Here is a 20,313-nt window from a genome sequence, read left to right as displayed (position 1 = left end):
CTTGTTTATTTGTATTTTAAAATGATTTAAGTTTATATTTTAATTGAATTTTATGTGTATTTGAGTATAATTTGAGTTTGTGTTTAGATGTATACATTTTGAGTTATAATTTAAATTGAGAATATATTTGAATTTGTGTTTAGATGAGTCAAAACTTAAATTTATATTTAGATAGTATTTTAATAAAATTCAATGGTGATAGAAATTTTTAATATGTTATATGTGTGAGGTTCTATTCGTCTTTTCGTTATGAACGCATAGAAAAAATAATAATCTCAATTGAAATTAAAATTCAAAAGTTATTACGTTTTTAAGAATAGAAAAAATATTATTCATTAACTTAAATTTGAGTTTAGGAACTTGAGTTGAAGAGGAAACTTGAAGATTTTAGCTCTAAACTCAAGTTAAAATTTAAGTTCAAACTTAAATTTTACAAAAAGAACATAAACTTAAATAAAATTATAACTTAAATTTAAATTTTTGTTGAGTTTGAATGCAAATAAACAAACTCTTCGTTTTTCAGTCTTATTTGAGAATTTTGCTTTTACATCAGTTAATTTAGACAACATACATCAACAACATTTTTAATTCCACCCAACACAATACATGCGTCTCAGGTGCTAATCAGTCCTTTTTTTTTTTTTTTTAACACTTCTATCACACAGATACAGTTAATGCAACATCTATTAAGCTCAAATATCATTAGTGTGACGCTTGAAAGTTTTGAAAGCAAAATAAAATGACTAATACTTTGTAGGTGTAAAAAATAAAATTAAAGGAGTTTCACCGGTAGTCTCAATTTTTAACTTGATCAAAATCACATTAAATTAGAAAAAACATGTAAAATAAATAGTTATGATATAGATCTGACGGTTAAAAAATAAGTGACTACTTATATTATGAGTTCGTTTGGTATGAAGATTCAAACCAGGGTTATTCTAATCATGATTTTAAAACCAGAACCATGATTCATGATTTTAGGTTCAAATCATGATTTTGAAACCATAATTCAGAATCAGGGATTTGAATCACCTTGAATCAAGAGAGGAGTAGTTTTAGAATCATAATTTGAGCTAGTTTAAAATATCACATCAAATTTTGAATCATGATTCAAAATCATCTAAACCAAACACTAATTCTGAATCATGATTTAAAATTACTGTAAATAAACACTGATTCTGAACCATAATTTAAAATTATAATTTTAGATCTATTTATCAAACGCACCCTATATTTTTTCAGAAACTATCAGATAAACTCCCTAAAATTAATCCTTAATTTAAAAGGGGCGGTGAGGTGGTCAAAATGCACAATCCACCTAATTTTCCTAAAAATAGTAGTACCTACAAAGGATACAAAGAAACAAACAAAGGAGCCCAAGTGGGGGGATGTGTCTTTTTCCTCTCGTTCTCTTGGCCAACTTGTAGTGCTCTCAAACGGCTCTTCCTTAGCTGTCAGTGAGTGAGTGAGTGAGTGAGTGCGCAATTACCTTCCAATTTCATTTCTCTCTCTCTCTCTAAGCTGCGTTCGTGCATGCGTGTCCTTGTTTGCAGTGCTTTGCTCTGAGTGGCCAAACCTCGCACTTATATTAACGAACTCAATAAATGAGGCATTCTTGTTGGCTTTGATTGTGGGTTTGGTTTCTTCTCTTCTTTTCGCACCCAACATGACCTTCACTTCTCGCTTTTCCCATTCTCCACTCTCCCTCCAGGTATGGATTTCGGCTTTCAAATTGTTTTTTCATTATTTCTTTCTTTCTTTCTTTCTTTTCCCCACAATACTAACTAAAATGCTCTAATATGCCGTTTAACTTTGAGTGCGATCTGAGATTTGTAGGATTTAGGTAAATTGTATTTGTCGAAATGGAAATAACAGAATTTAGAGAATTCTTTTTCAATCATACCAATTTGGATTAGTGTTAAGGGGCTGGTTTGCTTTAGTTTAAATTCATCTTGGACCCCCTAATAGCAAAATTTCAATTGACAACTTACATTTACTAAAGGTCGTTTACTAAAGGTTTCAATTAAGGGGTCATACTTATATATTAGACATAATACATAAGATGCAATGAAGGACAATTAATTAATTAACAGCAACAAAGGTGCCACCAATGGAGTGGTGCAGCGGTTAGGATGTCTTTACAGTTACTGCCTGTCTTTACATTTGACAGCGGTAACGATCTTTTGAAAAAATAGCAGTAACGAATGCGATGCTGCCGAATTCCCCTTTTTAGCTTGTCTCTAATCGAAATCAATTCGTAAACTAGTGTCTCTAGGGTAGATTTCGATCTAAGAAACTAAATTCAACTGAACTCAATTATATCTTGAAAAAAATGAAGTTGTAGTCTGTTTCTAAAAAAGCTCGCTTATGTTGGTTTACTTGAGAAGTCTGATAGTTTGGAGACAAATTGCAATATTAATGCCATAACATAGTCTCTCTCTCTAATACACACACACATATAGAGATACTATAGCTATGTTTGGTATGAGCGAAATAAAATAGAAATGGAAAAAAGCTAAATATTCTAGTGAGGAAAATGGAGATGAGAGGGAAGATCTCTCTCTTACTGTGTTTGATATGGATTCTTTCCATTCTCTCCTCTTTTCTCCCATAACAAACAACCATGCGTATCCAAATCGTCCACTAATCCCTTCATCCTTGTCCTTCGTTTAACAACCTCTAAGAATCTACAGTCATGGCTTGCCCGTTTGCGAGACCTTCATGGAGAAAGTTACTGTTTTAGATCGACATGGGATATATATAAGGAGGGAAATGTAAGATCTTTAAATCATCACCACCTAACTCAAACATTTGGTTTCCTTTTGCATTAGATTCACGTAGTAAGTTGGTATGCTCTTCTGATATCGGGATGTCTTATCATATTTGATGTTTGATTTTTTATAGATTGACCTCTTCGGGAAGCGTATAAGACCTTGGCATAATGATAGAACAGATCAAAGATTCACTCTTTCACTCCGAAGTAATAACACTGAACTCTTTGGCCAACAAGTTGTGACAGAAGGGGCTCACTTACAGCGAGACTGGAATTTTATTGGAGGATCAAGAGTTATATTTAGACCTAAACTTAAAAGATTTGTTCCATCTGAAAAAGCCTTTGGAATTAACGCATCATGTGATCCTTCTTGCCTTTTCTACTACATTTTTTGCAATTTAAGTTGGTGTGAAATACATAGTTGCGTGACTGAAAATACCATCCTACATTAGGAATCAAGTCTTTGTGCTTAGCCTTTTGGTCTTCTACGTTTAATGGAGAGAATCATTGATCAGATGCATATTGCAATGACAACATAAACAAGTAATCGCCTATGATGTAGTCAATTGGTTTTCTTCTGAAAATGCCCCGTTGGATTGATCTGCTACTTAGGGAGCATTTTCACTTTCACGGTCTCCCTGCAGTCTCTTTCCCATATTTTCCACTGGAAATTTTTGGAATTTTTGGAAGCATACAGATGAAACTCACTTTTGATTTTTCAATCTTGCTGAGATTCATGCTCAGATTCCTCCTAAATAATTTAAGCTTTTTCTTTTTGAATCCTCACTTTAGTTTAAATTGTTCCATTATTGGTCAAATAATCTCGTTATACTTCATATCATGCAGTTGATAGTACAGCTCCGTTACATTGTTTTCTACCATTCTACTTGTCAAGGAACATAGCTAGAAAACTTTGTTACAATGACCTGTTAGTGCCTCGTTTAGCCTGCAAAATCAAGTGCTGCCAAGCTATTCTTAAAATAATTGGTGGTATCTTGTTTGTATTGTTGATACATTCTGTGTCTACATTTTAGAAAAGGAAAGGCCAAAGGGATCCATCTTATTATTATTATTTTTTATTTTTCATTGCTTCATACTTTCTGATTCATTTTAGTGAATCTTTTTTCAGTGCTTAATTTTTTTTAATCTTCTTATCTTTTCCTACAACTTCCCTCCTGTAGGGTGGGAATCGTAGCTTGCTTTGAAATGCACATAAGAATGATAAAATTATGCTTATGAATCCCCTCATTGTTGTTTCACCACATTGATAATTAGCCATTACTTTTTGTGGCCTGTTTTCCACTTTTCTACTGATAATACGCTCTTTCCAAATAAACGCTTGTCTCTTTCTTTTGTAGGGATGGCAAGTTCTCAAATTGCTAGTAGTGTTTTTGGTTTGGGAACAGTAGCAGTTCTCCCATTTTATGCCCTCATGGTTTTTGCTCCTAAGTCTGAATTAGTAAGTTAAACATAGAATTATGCTTCTCAATCAATTATGCAGAAAATTTTCAAATTTTTTTTTTAATTGTTTTCAGTTAAAAATCACTTTTTAAAATGCATTCCATAACCTACTTGAATTCGTTGTTATATGGTTAATGTTTTCTGTATTAGGCCCCTTGATTTTATAATTGAGGCTCTATTGAGTCATTTCTTTTAAAGCCTAATCACAGTATTGAGTTAAGAGTGTTTTCCTGCTAATCTTTGGACCCGTGATGATACTTCCATGCCCTACTTAAAAGCATGCACGTAATTGTTCTTTCTCATGTGAATTGCAGACCAAAATATCCATGCAAAGTAATATACCATATGTTGGGCTCGGGCTTCTTTACGGATATCTACTATACCTTTCGTGGACACCAGAAACGCTGCGGTTGATTTTTGCAAGCAAATACTTATTGCCAGAGGTGCGTGCTTGAAGAAGCATAAACAGGTCGAACTGTTTCTCTAGCTTACGAAGTTGAAAAAGAAAATTCTTATCCAGCAATTTCTTCCCTGCCCTTCGTAACATGTGCAGCTACCAGGTATGGCAAAAATGTTTTCCAGTGAGATGACATTGGCTTCTGCGTGGATTCACTTGTTGGTTGTAGATCTCTTTGCCGCGAGGTATACCTTTGTGTTTCTGTTTTGTAAGTATTTGTGTTTATGCTCTTTTCTGTGCAAGACAAAGTTCTAACTGTCACTGTAATTCACTCAGGCAGGTTTTTCACGATGGACAGGAAAACCAGATAGAAACCAGGCACTCAGTTTCTCTTTGCCTTCTCTTTTGTCCCATTGGAATTATGGCTCATTTCATCACCAAAGCCTTTACCAGAAGCGGCGCTGGGAGTTCCAGCCGGCACGGCATGCATTGATGAATTCGCTTGATGTCGAAAAAATCTAACAGAAAATCTGGAGGAAATTGAAGAAAGAGACTGAAAACTATTTGGCATATTTCTTTTTTTTTTTTTCTCTCTCAGCAAGTGAATGAGAAATTTATTAGTATGCGCTTTTTGTCTTCTTCCTTCGCACGCACTCAGCCTCTTATTTTTCTTTCATCAAATGTTATTTACACAGCAGTGACAGATCTGGTTGACAGAAATTGAGGCTTTATTCAATACTACAATTTGAACTACACTAAATTAAGAATCAGATCTCCATAGTGTTTTAGTTTTTCCCCTGGGATGAACATATAAAACTTCTTCCTTGAGTTGTACACCAAATTTCGTGTCAACTTTTTCCTTGGCAATGGCAATGAGGCTGAGCATATCTTGAGAAGTTGAGCCACCACAGTTTATGAAGAAGTTGGAGTGGACTTTGGATATCATTGCACCTCCCACTCTTAATCCTTTCAGTCCAGCCTTTTCAATTAACTCTGCCGCTGAAACACCCAAATCTGATGGATTTCTAAATACTGATCCCGCACTTCTTTCCCCGATCGGTTGAGATGCTTTTCTTCTGTACATCAAAACCAGCAAAATGTAGATCTTGGTGAGACTACAGTGCATTTTTTTTCCCTAAAATTCGGAGAAATATTGAGATGAAACTCTTAATTGTTAGTCTTTCTATATGATTACCTCTCTAGATATTCTTGCAACCTTGTCTTTGACGTCCCTGAGCTCCGCAGCCAAAATGTAACAGCAACAATGGCTGCCAAGTCTGGCATGCTCTGGAATGGGGATGAACGGTAGACGAAGTTGAGATCAGGTCTTTCAAGTCTTTGTAACCTTCCATCAATGGTAACAAAATCAACACTCTCAACTACATCGGCAGTCTCCTAAAAATGTGAAAAGCAATCAGTGCCTGATTAAGGAATTCTTGGAAGCAATGCTATTCATTCCTCACTTGCCTGTTGATGGAATTGGATGGGACAATATTGACGACAATAATCAAAGCTCAAAGTTTAAGGAGAATACTACAGTATTATACATTTCTAATCGCTAAACCATATTTGGATCAAGTTTTACTTTATTTTATTTTATTTTATTTTATTTTTACACTGATGCACTCTTGAACTCATCAAAATTTGGCACTTGGACCCCTAAACTTCAGGGCTTGATAAATGAGACTTTAGATTCAAATATGTTGCAGTTTTAATCCAATAGTTATAAGTTTGGCACTTGGACCCCTAAACTTCAAATTTTGATAAACGAAACTAGAGATTCAAATGTTTTGCAATTTTAATCCAATATTTAATCGCCGTCAATTAACAGAAGAAAATGCCTCTATTTTTGTACAAATGTACTCAAAATTTTCCGTTAATTTGCAAGTTGAACCTGATAATCGTTATTATCACATTCTTTTTACTTTTTGACATTTGAGACCCTAATTATCATCCGTCACTTATTGGTTTGTACTGTAAAAAATATCAAAATTTAAGGTCTAAAATGCCAGGGAAAAAAGAAAAGAAAAGATTTATGGTGCATTGGAGTGATTTACATTAAAAGGCTAAAATCAACCAACCTTTTTATGTGTACCGGAGACAAATTCTATCTTTGACATTAGTACACACTAACTAGTCATAATTACCTGCCCATTCGCACCAGCATTCATATAAATTGCTCCACCTACAGTCCCAGGAATTCCTCCAGCAAACTCAAGCCCTGTGAATCCTTCATTGGAACATTGCACTCCCAAACGGTTAAACCCGAAACCACTTCCAACTTTGTAGACGCCATCTTCCTTCTCTCTCCTCTCCACGAACTCAATCCGGTTCAGAATCACACAGCCATCAAAACCCAAATCACAAAACAAACAATTTGAGCCTTTACCAATCACAAGGAACCGCAAAGAATGCTCATTGCAGTATCTACAAAACCCATTTTCAAACTTCACAAAACGACCCATTTTCAATGAAATAACTTTGAAAACCCATTTACCAAATTCACATAATAAGTGGAACAAAGAAAAAAAGCAAACCTGATAGCAGAAACGAGCTGGGTGTGATCGAAAACTTGAGTGAAATAGTTGCAAGGGCCACCGATGCCCCAAGTGCCGAGATCCTTCAAGAGCTTCTGGCCGCGAATGAGTTTGAAATCGTTTTGTCCTTGTTTGGTGGAACTGTAGCTATATTTGCAATTGCACAGAAAAAGGTCTCCGTTTCGTGGCGAATGTAGTACAAGTGAACAAGCTTTGTAACAGAGAGGGATCGCCATAGAAGTAGGGAAGTGATCTTCGTAAAAAGACTGTCTAGATACAGCTCATTACTTTGAAAATAGAGATTTTCGTATTTCTTGCTTATGGAAATTTTGAAAAAAAAGTTCATTTCATCAATAGTATTTATTTCTCTTTTTACAATTAGTTTCCGTAGTCAATTTATTTTATTTATTTTATGAGTAGTATTCTCATTAAATTTTAGATGAAAACTAACTTTATTTGATAAAAAGTTTTTAAATTATTTTGTCTCTTTAAAAATAATTTATTTATTAATATGTTTACCTACACGTAATCGGAATGAGCATAAATCGGAGTGGGCAGAATTCGTAGTGGGTAGGATTCGGAGTGAGGAATCAGAGTCAAAATAAGTTGTTTACTTAGTGATAAGATTCAGAATCGGAGTCATTCCAAATCTCATTTATACGTTTACTTACACCTAGAATTGAAATGAAAAAGTGTAAAAGTACTAATTTACCCTTTAAATCAATTTGATATTTTCAATTTAAAAAATATAGTGTACTTATTATATTAAAATTAATCATAATTAAAATATTTAGTGTAATAATTGGTACTAAAATAATAAATTTAAATTGTACAACTATTTAAAATATAAAAATAAATTTTAAATAAAATAAATAAAAATATAAAATAGTGTTAAAAAATAAAATATATTATTAATTTATTAAAAATAAAGTACATATTTATTATATTAAAGTTAACAATAATTATGCTAATATTATAATATTAGGCAAATAAAATAATAAATATATGTTGCATTTATTATTATTTTTAATTTTATTTTTAATTGTGTATTTATAAGTAACATAATGGTATAATAGTAAATTAATATTAATATTAGAAATGAGAGTCTCAATCCCAAGGGGGCATGGGAGTGCCAATCTCATTCCTCAATCCCAAATTTGAGTGGGGCCCACCAATCTCACTAATCTCACTCTCATTCCAGGATAAAAAAGAGCAAGTAAACATGGAATTGACTCCCATTTCCCACTCCCATTCTTCAATCCTGATAAGTAAACATGCCAAAAGTTATACTAAATTTAATCTCTACATTTAAAAAAATATATTAAAATTAAATCATTTTAAATAAGTAGATAGAAAACATTGGATATAAGATGTACCAAATTTAGTTCCTAAAATAAAAATATTAAAAATAATTTTTTTTACTTGCATTTTTTACCGTGAGACTTAAAAGAAAAAAAAAAGCTCATCGGTGGAACCTCCACTCTTAACCATTGAATTACTTTTCAACAGTTAGATCTATAACAGGAGCGGTTATGTGTAGCGCGTCGTAAAGTTTTAATACGAACTTGTACAGATCTAATCATTGAAAAATTAATTTAACAGTTAAAAGTGAGAGTTCTACCGGTAGTTTTTTTTTTTTAAGAGTTCCGTCATAGAGGTTGCCTTTGCTCCTACGCATATTTGACTTTTTTTAATTTATTTATTAACATGTGTGACTTTGATATTTTTTTGAGTGGTTATAATTGTCCCACCCTTAATAAATGTTCCCATATTATTATTATCTGACAATTGTAACTTTAACGACGTATATTTTCATAAATATTTTATGTATTATACCCATTTAAACCATTTTATCTCTTATGTATCTGATATTTTATTTTTTGTTAAAAACAAAGTTCTATAAATCTTTCACACCAAATTAAGGAGAAAAGGTTACCTAAAAAAAAGAGTAAAAAGCAATTAACTGCAAACCACAATCCACAATACAACAAAATGTATCACATGATTATTTCATAACATTATTTTATCTACTATAAAAAAAATATTATTATTTATATTGCGTTATTTAGAATTTAATGAGTTCAATAGAATCACTTTTCTTTTTTAGTGACTAAGTTTAGTACAACTTTCATATTTAAAGTGCTCTTACATCCATTTATTAAAAAATGAAGTAATTTTGGTTTTTTTTTTTTAAGTTTAGGGATTAAATTTAGTAAAGAGAAAATAGTTTAGTGACCTTTAATGAAATAAAGTTAACGGTTTTTATCTAAAATTTAAGAAATGGACTATTTATGAGAAACTTATTGAGTTTAGCAACTCATAAGATAAATTGACAACATGAACTAATTGTAGAATGATAAAAAAGTTGAGGGACTTTTCATAAATTTAACTCTTTGAAAAATATTTTGGGCAGAAAAACATGGGTGTAAGCATCATCACTAATAGCATGTAGGTTTATTTATTATTAATAAGTGGTGTGAAGTACTAATACTATGAGACTCATCTTTTATTAATTGTTGGTGTAAAGGGATATTAATAAAGAATGAGAAATAAAAATTCAGACTCATATACTTTTAAAGTAAATTATGTAATTTTCTCAACTTTTTTTTAATATATGCCGGTGAAAACATCATTCGTATGTGTATATAGCACCCAATCTACTTTAGTGTAATATAATCCAATACATATATCATTAATTGTTAACATATAAAAAAGTTACATGTAAAATAAACAATGTTACACTTTGATATGAAAAAAATTACATTCACTAGACTGGTCCGGATGTCTACTCTTAAAACTTTACCCTATATATATATATATATATATATATATATATATACACACACACACACACATATATATATATATAATGCAATTGATGATATATATTCATTTAAAACGCAGTTTATGATACATTTTGATTTAAGTACACAAGTGGCCCTCCTTTTGATAAATTTCAACTCAATATTAAATCTCTAATGTAATTGCTTCTCTCTTTCTTAGATTTGGAGCCTTCATTGCATTACTTTCGTTGTACTTTTTTACTTCCTGTAATAACCTCTCTGTTTTTTTTAATATTAATAAAACCTGCAAGACTGTAATCATTGTTCTAAATGACAATAAACAAGAGAAGAAAGACATTTTATTGGACAAAAAGACAAACTCTACAACAATAGTTACCATTAATCAAAAGGTGCAGGTTATGAACAAAATTTGTTAGAAAAAGAATCTCGTCATAGAACTCCACTACAGGTTGGTACTAGTATGTTTCTTCAGCAGACGTTGAACAATGAGTTAAAAAATTCTCGCAGTTCCATTCAATCGGTGATCAAGAATTCGCCAAGGAATCACCAATGATCGACTTTTCCTTTCCCGTATTTATGATTACAAACATCCTGTGAAAGAACCAAGTGATGTACATGGTGAATCCATAATAACTGCACAAGAAAAGAAAGTTCAATCAGTAATTGGGGGAAAAAATCATAATCTTCTTCCGTTCCAATAGAAGCAAAGAGGACCTCGCCGCATTTTCAATGTGGTTAAATTACTTAACTACAGAATTGACCGTGTTTAGAATTGATCCCATTTTTATTTTTCACGTTTTTTGAGAAAGAAAAAATGAAAACATTTTTAAAAACGGCGTTTGGCGCAATAAAGACAAAAAACAGAAATGAAAACGATTTTTTGATTTAGTGTAAAATGAGAGAAATGAAAAACGACTTTTAATCGTTTTTCATTTTCTCCTCTCTCGAGCAGAGAGAGAGAAAGAGAGACATTAATGAGTTTTTTTACACTGAAAATAATCTCTTGATAAAACTACCAAACACATTTTTAAAAATGATTTCTGTCTGAGATTGAAAACGTTTTCATTTTCATTTTTATACAAAAAATAAAATCATTTTAGAACGAATTCCAAACGCGCCCAATGATTCACCTTTACTCGTAGAACCTCCCAACTGTCCCACTCCTCTTAGTTCTAGTTTTTTATTCAAGGGCACAGACCTCTCATTCAATCAAGACTTCTCACTGATACTCTCATTCAATCAAGACTTCTCTCTAATCAGTATAAACACCTCTCTTTTATTTTCAAAATGACAGAACCCCAAAGTCGTAATAATTCGTAAACTTCTGCAATTCTGCCATCAACTTTTGCCGGGAAGACGTTTAATTCTCTCCTGCGTTTGAAATTACATGTACATTGTTCACTTGCCCGAACAACTTCTTTTTGTTTTTTTTTTTGGCTTAAAATTAAAAGGTCCAACATTTTCAATTCTAAAATGGGTAATTACCACATTATGTTGATAATATTTGGAATTTGGATGCAACAAATAGATAAAACCTTGTATCATAGAGTAAACATACTTCAAGTTGGAAGTGAAGACATCTGAATTGGGTCCTCCAAAATTCCATTTGATATATCTGAAGTTTGAGAAGAATCTCTTCTCGTACGTTCCAGAGAGGTTGCCTCATATATTCCTACAAAATGTCGTTCAAATATTTGTAGAGCAGACATAAGAAATTAGTTATTGAGAAGGAAAAAAAAAAAAAAGGAGATATCCTTGCAACCGAATAAGATGAGATATAATTCATTTCATGTTAGATGCATCTCATATGAAACTCATAATAAGCACTCCTCTACACCAACAAATAATATTTCATGTTTTAGCTCAGTTTTGTGGAACATGACAAGACTTGTTAGTTGGTTAAGGGAATTAGTAAGTTTGTTAGCAGTTAGTTTTAGTGGAAATAGTACTATAAAGAACATCTTTCTTGTTAATCTCCGTGTATGAGAAATCAGCGTCTTATCAGAATATAAGACTGACGTGGATGACGATAAAATTTGCCCATGATCCAGAAAGCAACACAACAGTAATAGAATCTGTAAAATGTTATAAACATACCAACGCCCAAAATGAAACAGCAAATTAGGAACCCTGCCAGAGAGAAGTCCATTTTATAAATTATCTCCATCACAATTATACATCCTCCAGCAACCATTAAATGCCTTGGAGAAGAGAACACCACGTGTAATCTACAAACAATAAGAGAAAATCAGACAACATACAACTTGCAAAAGGTGTTTTTCTATCTACAATAAGAGTTTTGAAACGTTCTACCATATAAATGTGAAGCAAAATAAGAAAGACATTAAACGTGGAAGCACAATTTATCTTAATTGTTATTGCTATTATCAAGCCTTTCTAAGAAAGACAGTAAACAGAGACCGAGGGAAAGAGAAACACAGAACCAGATACAAAGGGGAGGGAGGAGGGAAATGGAGTAATGATGACAACAGAGTAGGTTAAGAAGAAAAGAAAACTATTTTAAGAAGCATATACATGAAATTAGTATAATTTTTTAACAAATTAATCCAAACTAAAGCATATGAAAGATGAGCAAAAAACAATAATTTAATTGGGCACTAATGTAACTGAAAGATGAGCAAAAAACAATAAGTTAGTGGGGCACTAATGTAACTAATTTAACTTTTTCCTCCTCCTCAATAACAAACTTATGTAAGTCTTCAAGTCGATAATTAATCCAATAACTAATCTTGAAGTCACATATTCAGCAAAAAAAAAAAAAAAAAAAAAAAAAAAAAAAAAAAAAAAAAAAAAAAATAGAAAACAAAAATAAACAAAAAAAAAAAAAAAAAAAAAAAAAAAAAAAAAAAAAAAAAACTCTTATACGTGCAAAAATGTTAAATTTCCATAACCTTTTCTTTGCTCCCAGTTTAGTCTTGTGGTAGCTAAATTATTAGCTTAAAAGCAACATCAGTAGATAAAGGTATAGAAACCAAAAGATTGGGTCAATAGCATCAGCAGATCGCTTTTATGTGGAAAAAAGTCATTCTCGATCTGTTGAACCCCACAAAACAATGGAAAAGGAAAGGAAAAAAAAAAAAAGAAAGAAAAAAATTTCGAAGGATATCATGCTTGTGCGTGACTTATTTGAAGTAATTAACCCAAGACCAAGAGTTCAAAGTGTAGGCACCACAACAAAACATCTAAAAGTACTATGCCAAGTTGCCAACACTGACATTTGTTCTTCAAAAGTAGAGAAACTACAAATTTTGTTGTCAAATAGATTGAAAAAAGAACAACAGATTAGGATGACTATGACTAGCCCATGGAGTAAGATTAATAAACATTTTATGCTAGAATGTCCAAAACAAGAAAGAACATTAACCAAGCATGTAAATACATGGCAGAAGGATGTTTGTTTCTTGTATTCGTCCCTGATTCTGAATCATAATTCATGATTTTCTACAGTATTTTTCTCTCACAAAAAACACACGTAAAACGAGAATGATTCTGAATCATGGTTCTGAATCCATAAACCAAACGTCCATGCATTTCTACATAGAACGGTGTAAGATTAATAAACATTAAATAATAGCCCATGGTCAGCGCAGGCTCATAAATTTGCATGAGATACCTCTCCTCTGCAATGCTGTCAATGTAGAATATGAAGATAACTCCAAAAAGAACGGTGCTTGAGAAAGCCCAAACAGAGAAAGGCATCTTCTCACTGCTACTTGAAGGTGATCCCTACGTGCTCCAACAGAAAGAATGAAATAAATTATAAAGAAAAAAGACAGACGGAACATGAAGAAACACTAACAAAAATAGATGTTAAACACGCAACCATAGAATCAACTGGAATGATTCTTGAAATGGTAAAATTATGGGAACTGACACAGCATCCAAATATCATATTTTCTAACTTACAATAATCATGTCCCACATGGCCACAGGAAACAGGAAACACGTTGCAGAAGCAATAGTTATAGCATGGAGTCTCCTTTTAAGTTGATTCTGGAAGCACACCATAGCTACCGTGAGTAAGCAAAGATTTATAGTTGTTCCTACTAATTGAAAAACGTTAAACAACTTGGGGAGTTCAGCTCATTAATGCATGTAAAAGATAACTGCAAATCTTAATATAGATGAACATTAACAACACCTTGAGTGAAACACGTCGTGCAATCACCCTTCTCAGGGCTGATAAGACTCCAGCAAGGATTGGAACAGCCATCTCTGTCATGCCCAAAACTTCCTCAGTCTGAACCTCAATATCAGCAGGACTATCCTTAAATGGTATTTCAAGTTAAGTTCACACAAGAAACTCAAGAATGTAGTCATTTTTCACCAATAACAAAAGGGTGGAGGAAGGAAGAGGATACATGATGATGAAACCTAATAAACTTGACTAATCACAAAAGTGTACTAATATGGATATTTTTCAATGAAAATAAAGGAGTTAACGAAGAAAGAGCATAGATGATTTTTGAGAATAAAGGTTCCAAAATAAGAAAGGATATTGAATGGAGAATATGTTGCCATGGCCCATCCTTGAGATAAGAAGTAGAAAGATGTCAACATTGCAACAAGCCCACCTATCTGGTAAAAGAAAATAAAAAACCTAAGTGAGTGAAGAGGAGTGTTTTCCAATTACATCATATTGATCATGTCACCAGAGTATATCTTGCACTTCAAATTTTTTTTCACAAATATTCAACTAATGCGAAAATAAGAAAATGAATTCGCAGCTGCCACTGTGGTCCAGTTATTACTCGAGAAACATTTTACATAGCTGGAAACCAAGACTCTGGCATCAATATTACACAGTACAAATGACTTGAGAAAAACAGGCATGTAATTTGGCCTGTGCTACAAAAAAAAGCTCGGCTAAAAATTGCTCAACTCAAGGGTAATGGTACTCAACTGCCGTGAAGTAAATAGTCTAAGAAAGTCAAATCACAGAAGCAACGTGGATATTGAATAGAAGAACTACCTTTTTCCATATTTGGCCCCTCCTCCCATATAATACTGCAGATAATACTCCAAGAACAGCACCAGAATACTCTGCTAATATAGCTCTAATGTGAAATGGAAAAATATGAGTGGAGTTAGTTCCTGATAAGTAGTGACATGAACCGATAAGAACTCATATACTAATAACATGCTTAAAATTTCCTCTTGTCAGAGGTGCAATGTTAGTTGAAAAACTAGCTGGGATATTCTTCTGTTATAAGCTAAAAATAAACACTTCAGGCATACTAATTTGTTTACCACCTCAAAATTTAAGTGACACTAGAAATTGATTACGCAATAATATACAATAATAAACTAGGGTAATTATGCGGCAATTGATCAGGGACTTGTATCGATATGGCCATAAGAATAGAAACATTAAAATGTTGAAAATGGTCATATTAAAAGTCTTTTAAGCGGAGCCTACCTAAGAGGTCCACAAGATCTGAGGCCTTTTCCCCACAGAATGAAGTATAAAGCTGTTATTCCACCATTGATTATCGAAGGAACTACCTGAAAGAGAACCACAAATGCTAAAGAAATGAACACACACATACATACATAATTACATATAAAAAGAACAATCATAGTAATTTCTTTTACTGTTTTCATGTGTTTTATAATAAAGGAAACAAATTTTAAGCAACCTGTACATTGGAGAGCGGCCTGCCCTTCCAAGGCTTTTGCAATACTAAAAACAGGATGGATGCTGGGACTAGACAAGTGAAGAGAAAAAGAACAACAGAAGCGCCTGTCTGCGATAAGTATCGGTAGAGGGAGTAAATTGACCAGATTCTCATGAAGTTTCCAACAATATGGATAACTTGCAAGGGAGTGTGCCTGCATTATGACAAGGTCATTGCAATCGTTAGTCACCGTTAAAAAGAACAGAAATTAAAGAACAAATGAATTACTAGGGAAAAAAAAAGAAAAGAAAGAAATAAAACTTTACGCTTACGTATTCACATGTAAGTTAGTGTACTTTGCAGTGGTTAATAAGCTCTAATATTGTTTTCTCCTCTGTTTACCATTCTTAAAGAAAGAGAAAATGGAAGAATTTATTCCATTCCATTAAATGATATTGTAAAACAACAAGCTAAAGAAGCTCGAAGCCACAACGGCGACCATGAGACAGGCCAAACTTGAACACTATAAAATGCCAAAAAGAACCCAGTTCCTAGTCAACTAAAAAAAATTAAAAAAAATAAAATAATAAGTTTGCTCGATGCTAGACCAAATATCTACCATGTCTTCCTCCAACCTTCTTCCATAGTCCCCAAATGTCTAAGGGCCTGTTCTTTTTGTAGGTTTGAACAGAAAATCTATCAAAAATTCAAATTTTTATGAGAAAAAATACTGCAGGTTTTAAATTGTGGTTCGAACGTACAGAAAGAGCAGGCGTTAAATATGCGTTACTAGTTATTACAAGGAAAATCAGTGCCTAATCTGCATTTACAAAATTGGAACTCCGCAAAAATCCAACTCTTATAGTTATTTCTACGCCGGCTAGCGTGCTTAGGCAAACACATAATTGAAATTTTACAATTGCAAAAACAGGTTAGTAACCAAAACATGGAGACCTGTTAACTTAATCAGCCCTCAAACCAAGATATAATCATCATTTAAGTCAGCCAACTTTAAAAAGTCATTAAAAAAAATGAAGGACTCAAAATCAATGGCTAAAGCATTAAGCCTAATGAGAAATGATCAATATTTTACCAAATAACCTCTTTGGTTTTCACTCAGTCAACAATAATTAACATTTGACTGAAGTAATTTTTCCGTCAACATTTAACAAGGTTGTTTTTAGAATTGTACCTTCTATTCCCACTCAATTCCCAAAAGGTTTCTCGGGAACCAAACAAAGCCTGAAGCTTATACAACAACGGAAAAAAAATACAAATTGAGAAATGAAAAGATTTAATAGAAATACCTGAAATGCGGAGAAGATCTTCGATCTTCAGGCATTTGCCCCGGAGGCATCATTTTGGAAACTTAATCGATAGATAAACGGAATCGATCTTGTTTCGTTGCGGAAAACAAACCACTTAATCCAAGAGGTTTAAAGCACTTATGAAAATAATAACTGATTACGAGCTTCTCTACTTCATTACCGATTTATCAAAAAGCTTCGTTCGATTTCTTGGGAGCGAAGAAGCACACAGCATAACTTAGAAATTCTCAAGCTTCTTTCCCAAGCTCGATTTCATCACCGCGGTTATTGAAGACCGGGCCTGTGTATGAAGGAACGAGCCCGATGAAAACTAAGATAGCGGTTCGGCCCAGGTTGTAATGGGCTCGCTCTCTTGTTTACCGGTGAAAAGTCCTACTAAAGCCCAAGCCCCAGACTTCAGGAAATAGATATAGTGGGGACACTAGCCCCATATGTACTTCAAAACCAAAACTGAGGCTCCTTTCGTAGGAGAAATAGAGAGTAAGAAAGATAAAAAAATCAGAATGATTGAGAATACGAGGATGAAAAGAATTGTGGTAATTCTTTGCAGGGAGAAAGAAAAAAATATGTCAAGATTTGATATTGATTAAAATTAATAGGTCAATAGTTTATATAAGTTAATAAATAGGCTAAATTATTATTTTCGTCCATAACTTGTCTGGTTATGAACCATAACTTGACAAGTTATTGTCCATAATTGTCCATAACTTGTCTGACTATGAACTATAACTTGACAAGTTAGTCCATAACTTATCTGGTTATAAACCATAATTTGATAAATTATGACCTATTAATTTCTATAACTAAAAATTGGCATATATACTTTCTTAAGCTTTTCATATTGGCATATTTTCTACTATTTTCCTTTTTTATATTGTTCGGTATGAATAAGAGAGAGTCAAAAGGATAGATAATGATTATTTGTCTAATTATTTTACTATCTATTTTATTATTAAGTAATAATTTTTTTAGAGAGTAAAATATACTTTTGGTTTAAAATTGTAAGGATTCAAGGATCTAAATTTGTGGGCCCAAGAGAGAGCCTCTCCCTCCACTCTTCTCACTCTTCTCATTCATCTAACCAAATAATGGAATTGTTCTCTCACTCTACTTCTCTCCCTCCACCTCTTTTCCTCCCCCATCTCTTCTTCCTACCAAACACATGAGTCTCAAAAAGGAATGTATGTGCGTGTCATATGATTTTCATTCTCCAGTGAGGACAAGTGCCCCTACTGATGGTAACATGGCTACGTGCCTTACAAGGTTTATAGTTTAAAGAGAATTTTTGTAATTAATTTGTTTTTAACTACGTTATTAAAGATCAGAGAGACAAAATCAGAAATAATTTTTGTAATTAATCTTTTTTTAACTACATTATTGACACCAATCCAATAATCTTTTTTTTATTTTCTTTTTCCAAACACGATTAAATATCTGGTAGTATCAGAGCTATAGTGCTTAATTTAGGATTAACTAGTTGTTATCACGTGTGTTGCGTGCACGATCCATTTAAAACAACAGTCGTCAAATTATTTTAAAAGAAGAAGATAATGACGTAAAAGAAAAAAGACGCGAGAAAAAGATCTTAAGCAAAAGACAAAAAAAAAAAAGAAGATTTTAAATTATTTTAATGTGTTTAAATCAATTCCATTTGATTTTGTTTAATCTGTTTTTACTTAATTTGGTGTGCTTTTATTTTATTTTAGTATATTTTTGTTAAATTTTATTTTTTATTGAATCATTTATAGCATTTTTATTTAAACAGTATCGTAAATTTAGTATGAAATCGCGTTAGACCGGATAAAATTAAACTACAAATAAGTCTAAAATTAATAAATAAATATAAAAAATAATAACAATTAGTGAATAAAACTAATTTTTTACCGTCGGATAAAAAATATGGACGATTCAGATGATACATTTTCCCTCTCTCCCTTTTTCTCTCTTTTCTCAAGCGAGTCCCACCACTCCCTCTCTTTCTTTCTCTCTTTCCCAGGCAGCTCTCTCTCTTTTCCCAGGCAGGCCCACCACTCCCCACTCCCTTTCTCTCTCTCTCGGCAAAAAAGTAGCTCCAGGAAAAAAAAATAACAAATAACAAAACGCACCTCTTAAGGAGGCTTCATTTCTACGGAAATGACCAAAACGCTCAAACAAAAAACAATGAAGGAATAAAAAGTTGATGGTAAAATAGTAAAAATAAAAGTAAAGGAATACACACGGAATTTTCTCAAACTTGTGGGAGAAAAAAGACCGGACACTGTTCAAAAAACAATAAAACCGGTGCCTATCATGCAAAATTTGACTAAAAGGAGGTAGTATTAGATAAAAACAACAGGAAGGTAGTTTCAACTTAATTTATATAAGTTTCATTTATTTCACTGATTTGAGTTTTGTTACAGTAAAAAACTCTCAGAAATAGTCACATTTAACTTTAAAAACTCTCACATAAAATTACATCTTAATTTAAATTAAAAATTTAAATTAACGAACTAAACATACCCTTAAATAGTTTATCGTGTGGTATTTTCTATCTGCACGGAGGTAGTTCAATCTAGATTTTACTACATTATTAACACTTGACATAAGGATATTCTCAATTAATATCATGCAAAATTTATGTGTTAACTGTGCATATGATGATCATCGTCATCACAATACAAAAAGGCAAATATGGGAGTTCTGTAACGGCCACGCTTTTTTTTCTTTTTTGAGACTTTTTTTTTTAATAACTCCAGCTAATTACAAAAATCTTTATGCGAAATGTGAATTTTATTTTATTACTTTATTTGAAAATTTTTATGCAAAAAGTTGTGATTATAAGCATAGTAATATCACATCTGACTACTCAATAATATGACGAGTTTGAATCCTTTCACTCTAAATTCAAAAAAATTAGAAATCAAATACCATAAAAAAAAACCCACATTTTTTTTAACAAAGAGAACAAATTACCGTTGTCAAGGTTTTCATTAGATCAGTCATCTAATCTAATGCCACCTTAAAGGGTATACTCAACGAGGTGTAGGAGCCTTTTCGACAATTAGCAAAATGACATAACATTAGGGCTTCGGCTTGGCAATTAATGGTTTTCCCACTGATTTAATTTGCATTTCCAAAAATATGGCATTGACAAAATGATCATTATGAAACAATGAGCGCGTTTAGAACTCGTTCTAAAATGATTTTATTTTTTGTATGAAAATGAAAATGAAAACGTTTTCAATCTCATGCAGAAATTATTTTTGAAAATGCATTTAGAAGTTTTATCAAGATATTATTTTCAGTGTAAAAAACCCATTAATGTCTCTGATTTTATTTTTTGTATGAAAATAAAAATGAAAACGTTTTCAATCTCATGCAGAAATTATTTTTGA

At 32.4% G+C, this 20,313-nt stretch overlaps 3 protein-coding genes across 3 annotated transcripts; 1 reads left to right on the top strand and 2 right to left on the bottom strand.

Moving 5' to 3' along the window:
* Positions 1 to 1,461: 1,461 nt before the first annotated feature.
* On the top strand, positions 1,462 to 5,379 carry LOC21384800 (protein ABA DEFICIENT 4, chloroplastic). Its single transcript, XM_010110288.2, has 6 exons — positions 1,462 to 1,711; positions 2,905 to 3,133; positions 4,132 to 4,232; positions 4,549 to 4,677; positions 4,788 to 4,876; positions 4,968 to 5,379. The coding sequence occupies exons 1-6, from the start codon at positions 1,667 to 1,669 to the stop codon at positions 5,122 to 5,124; spliced, it is 750 nt and encodes a 249-aa protein (XP_010108590.1). The 5' UTR covers positions 1,462 to 1,666; the 3' UTR covers positions 5,125 to 5,379.
* On the bottom strand, positions 5,220 to 7,476 carry LOC21384799 (UDP-N-acetylenolpyruvoylglucosamine reductase). Its single transcript, XM_010110287.2, has 4 exons — positions 7,169 to 7,476; positions 6,779 to 7,058; positions 5,827 to 6,026; positions 5,220 to 5,707 (listed from the first exon to the last, which is right to left on the bottom strand). The coding sequence occupies exons 1-4, from the start codon at positions 7,402 to 7,404 to the stop codon at positions 5,392 to 5,394; spliced, it is 1,032 nt and encodes a 343-aa protein (XP_010108589.1). The 5' UTR covers positions 7,405 to 7,476; the 3' UTR covers positions 5,220 to 5,391.
* Positions 7,477 to 10,324: 2,848 nt separating this feature from the next.
* Positions 10,325 to 17,161, bottom strand: LOC21384798 (zinc transporter 5). The gene is made up of 11 exons (XM_024173613.1): positions 16,919 to 17,161; positions 15,633 to 15,825; positions 15,413 to 15,498; positions 14,966 to 15,050; positions 14,493 to 14,571; positions 14,135 to 14,268; positions 13,900 to 13,986; positions 13,607 to 13,719; positions 12,070 to 12,200; positions 11,531 to 11,644; positions 10,325 to 10,605 (listed from the first exon to the last, which is right to left on the bottom strand). The coding sequence occupies exons 1-10, from the start codon at positions 16,969 to 16,971 to the stop codon at positions 11,532 to 11,534; spliced, it is 1,074 nt and encodes a 357-aa protein (XP_024029381.1). The 5' UTR covers positions 16,972 to 17,161; the 3' UTR covers positions 10,325 to 10,605; position 11,531.
* Positions 17,162 to 20,313: the final 3,152 nt, after the last annotated feature.

The sequence above is a fragment of the Morus notabilis genome, unplaced genomic scaffold, assembly GCF_000414095.1.
Source record: "Morus notabilis unplaced genomic scaffold, ASM41409v2 Scaffold919, whole genome shotgun sequence".
Taxonomy (NCBI): domain Eukaryota; kingdom Viridiplantae; phylum Streptophyta; class Magnoliopsida; order Rosales; family Moraceae; genus Morus; species Morus notabilis.
The sequence above is the reverse complement of the archived record's forward strand: the minus strand, read 5'-3'. Positions and strand labels throughout refer to the sequence as shown.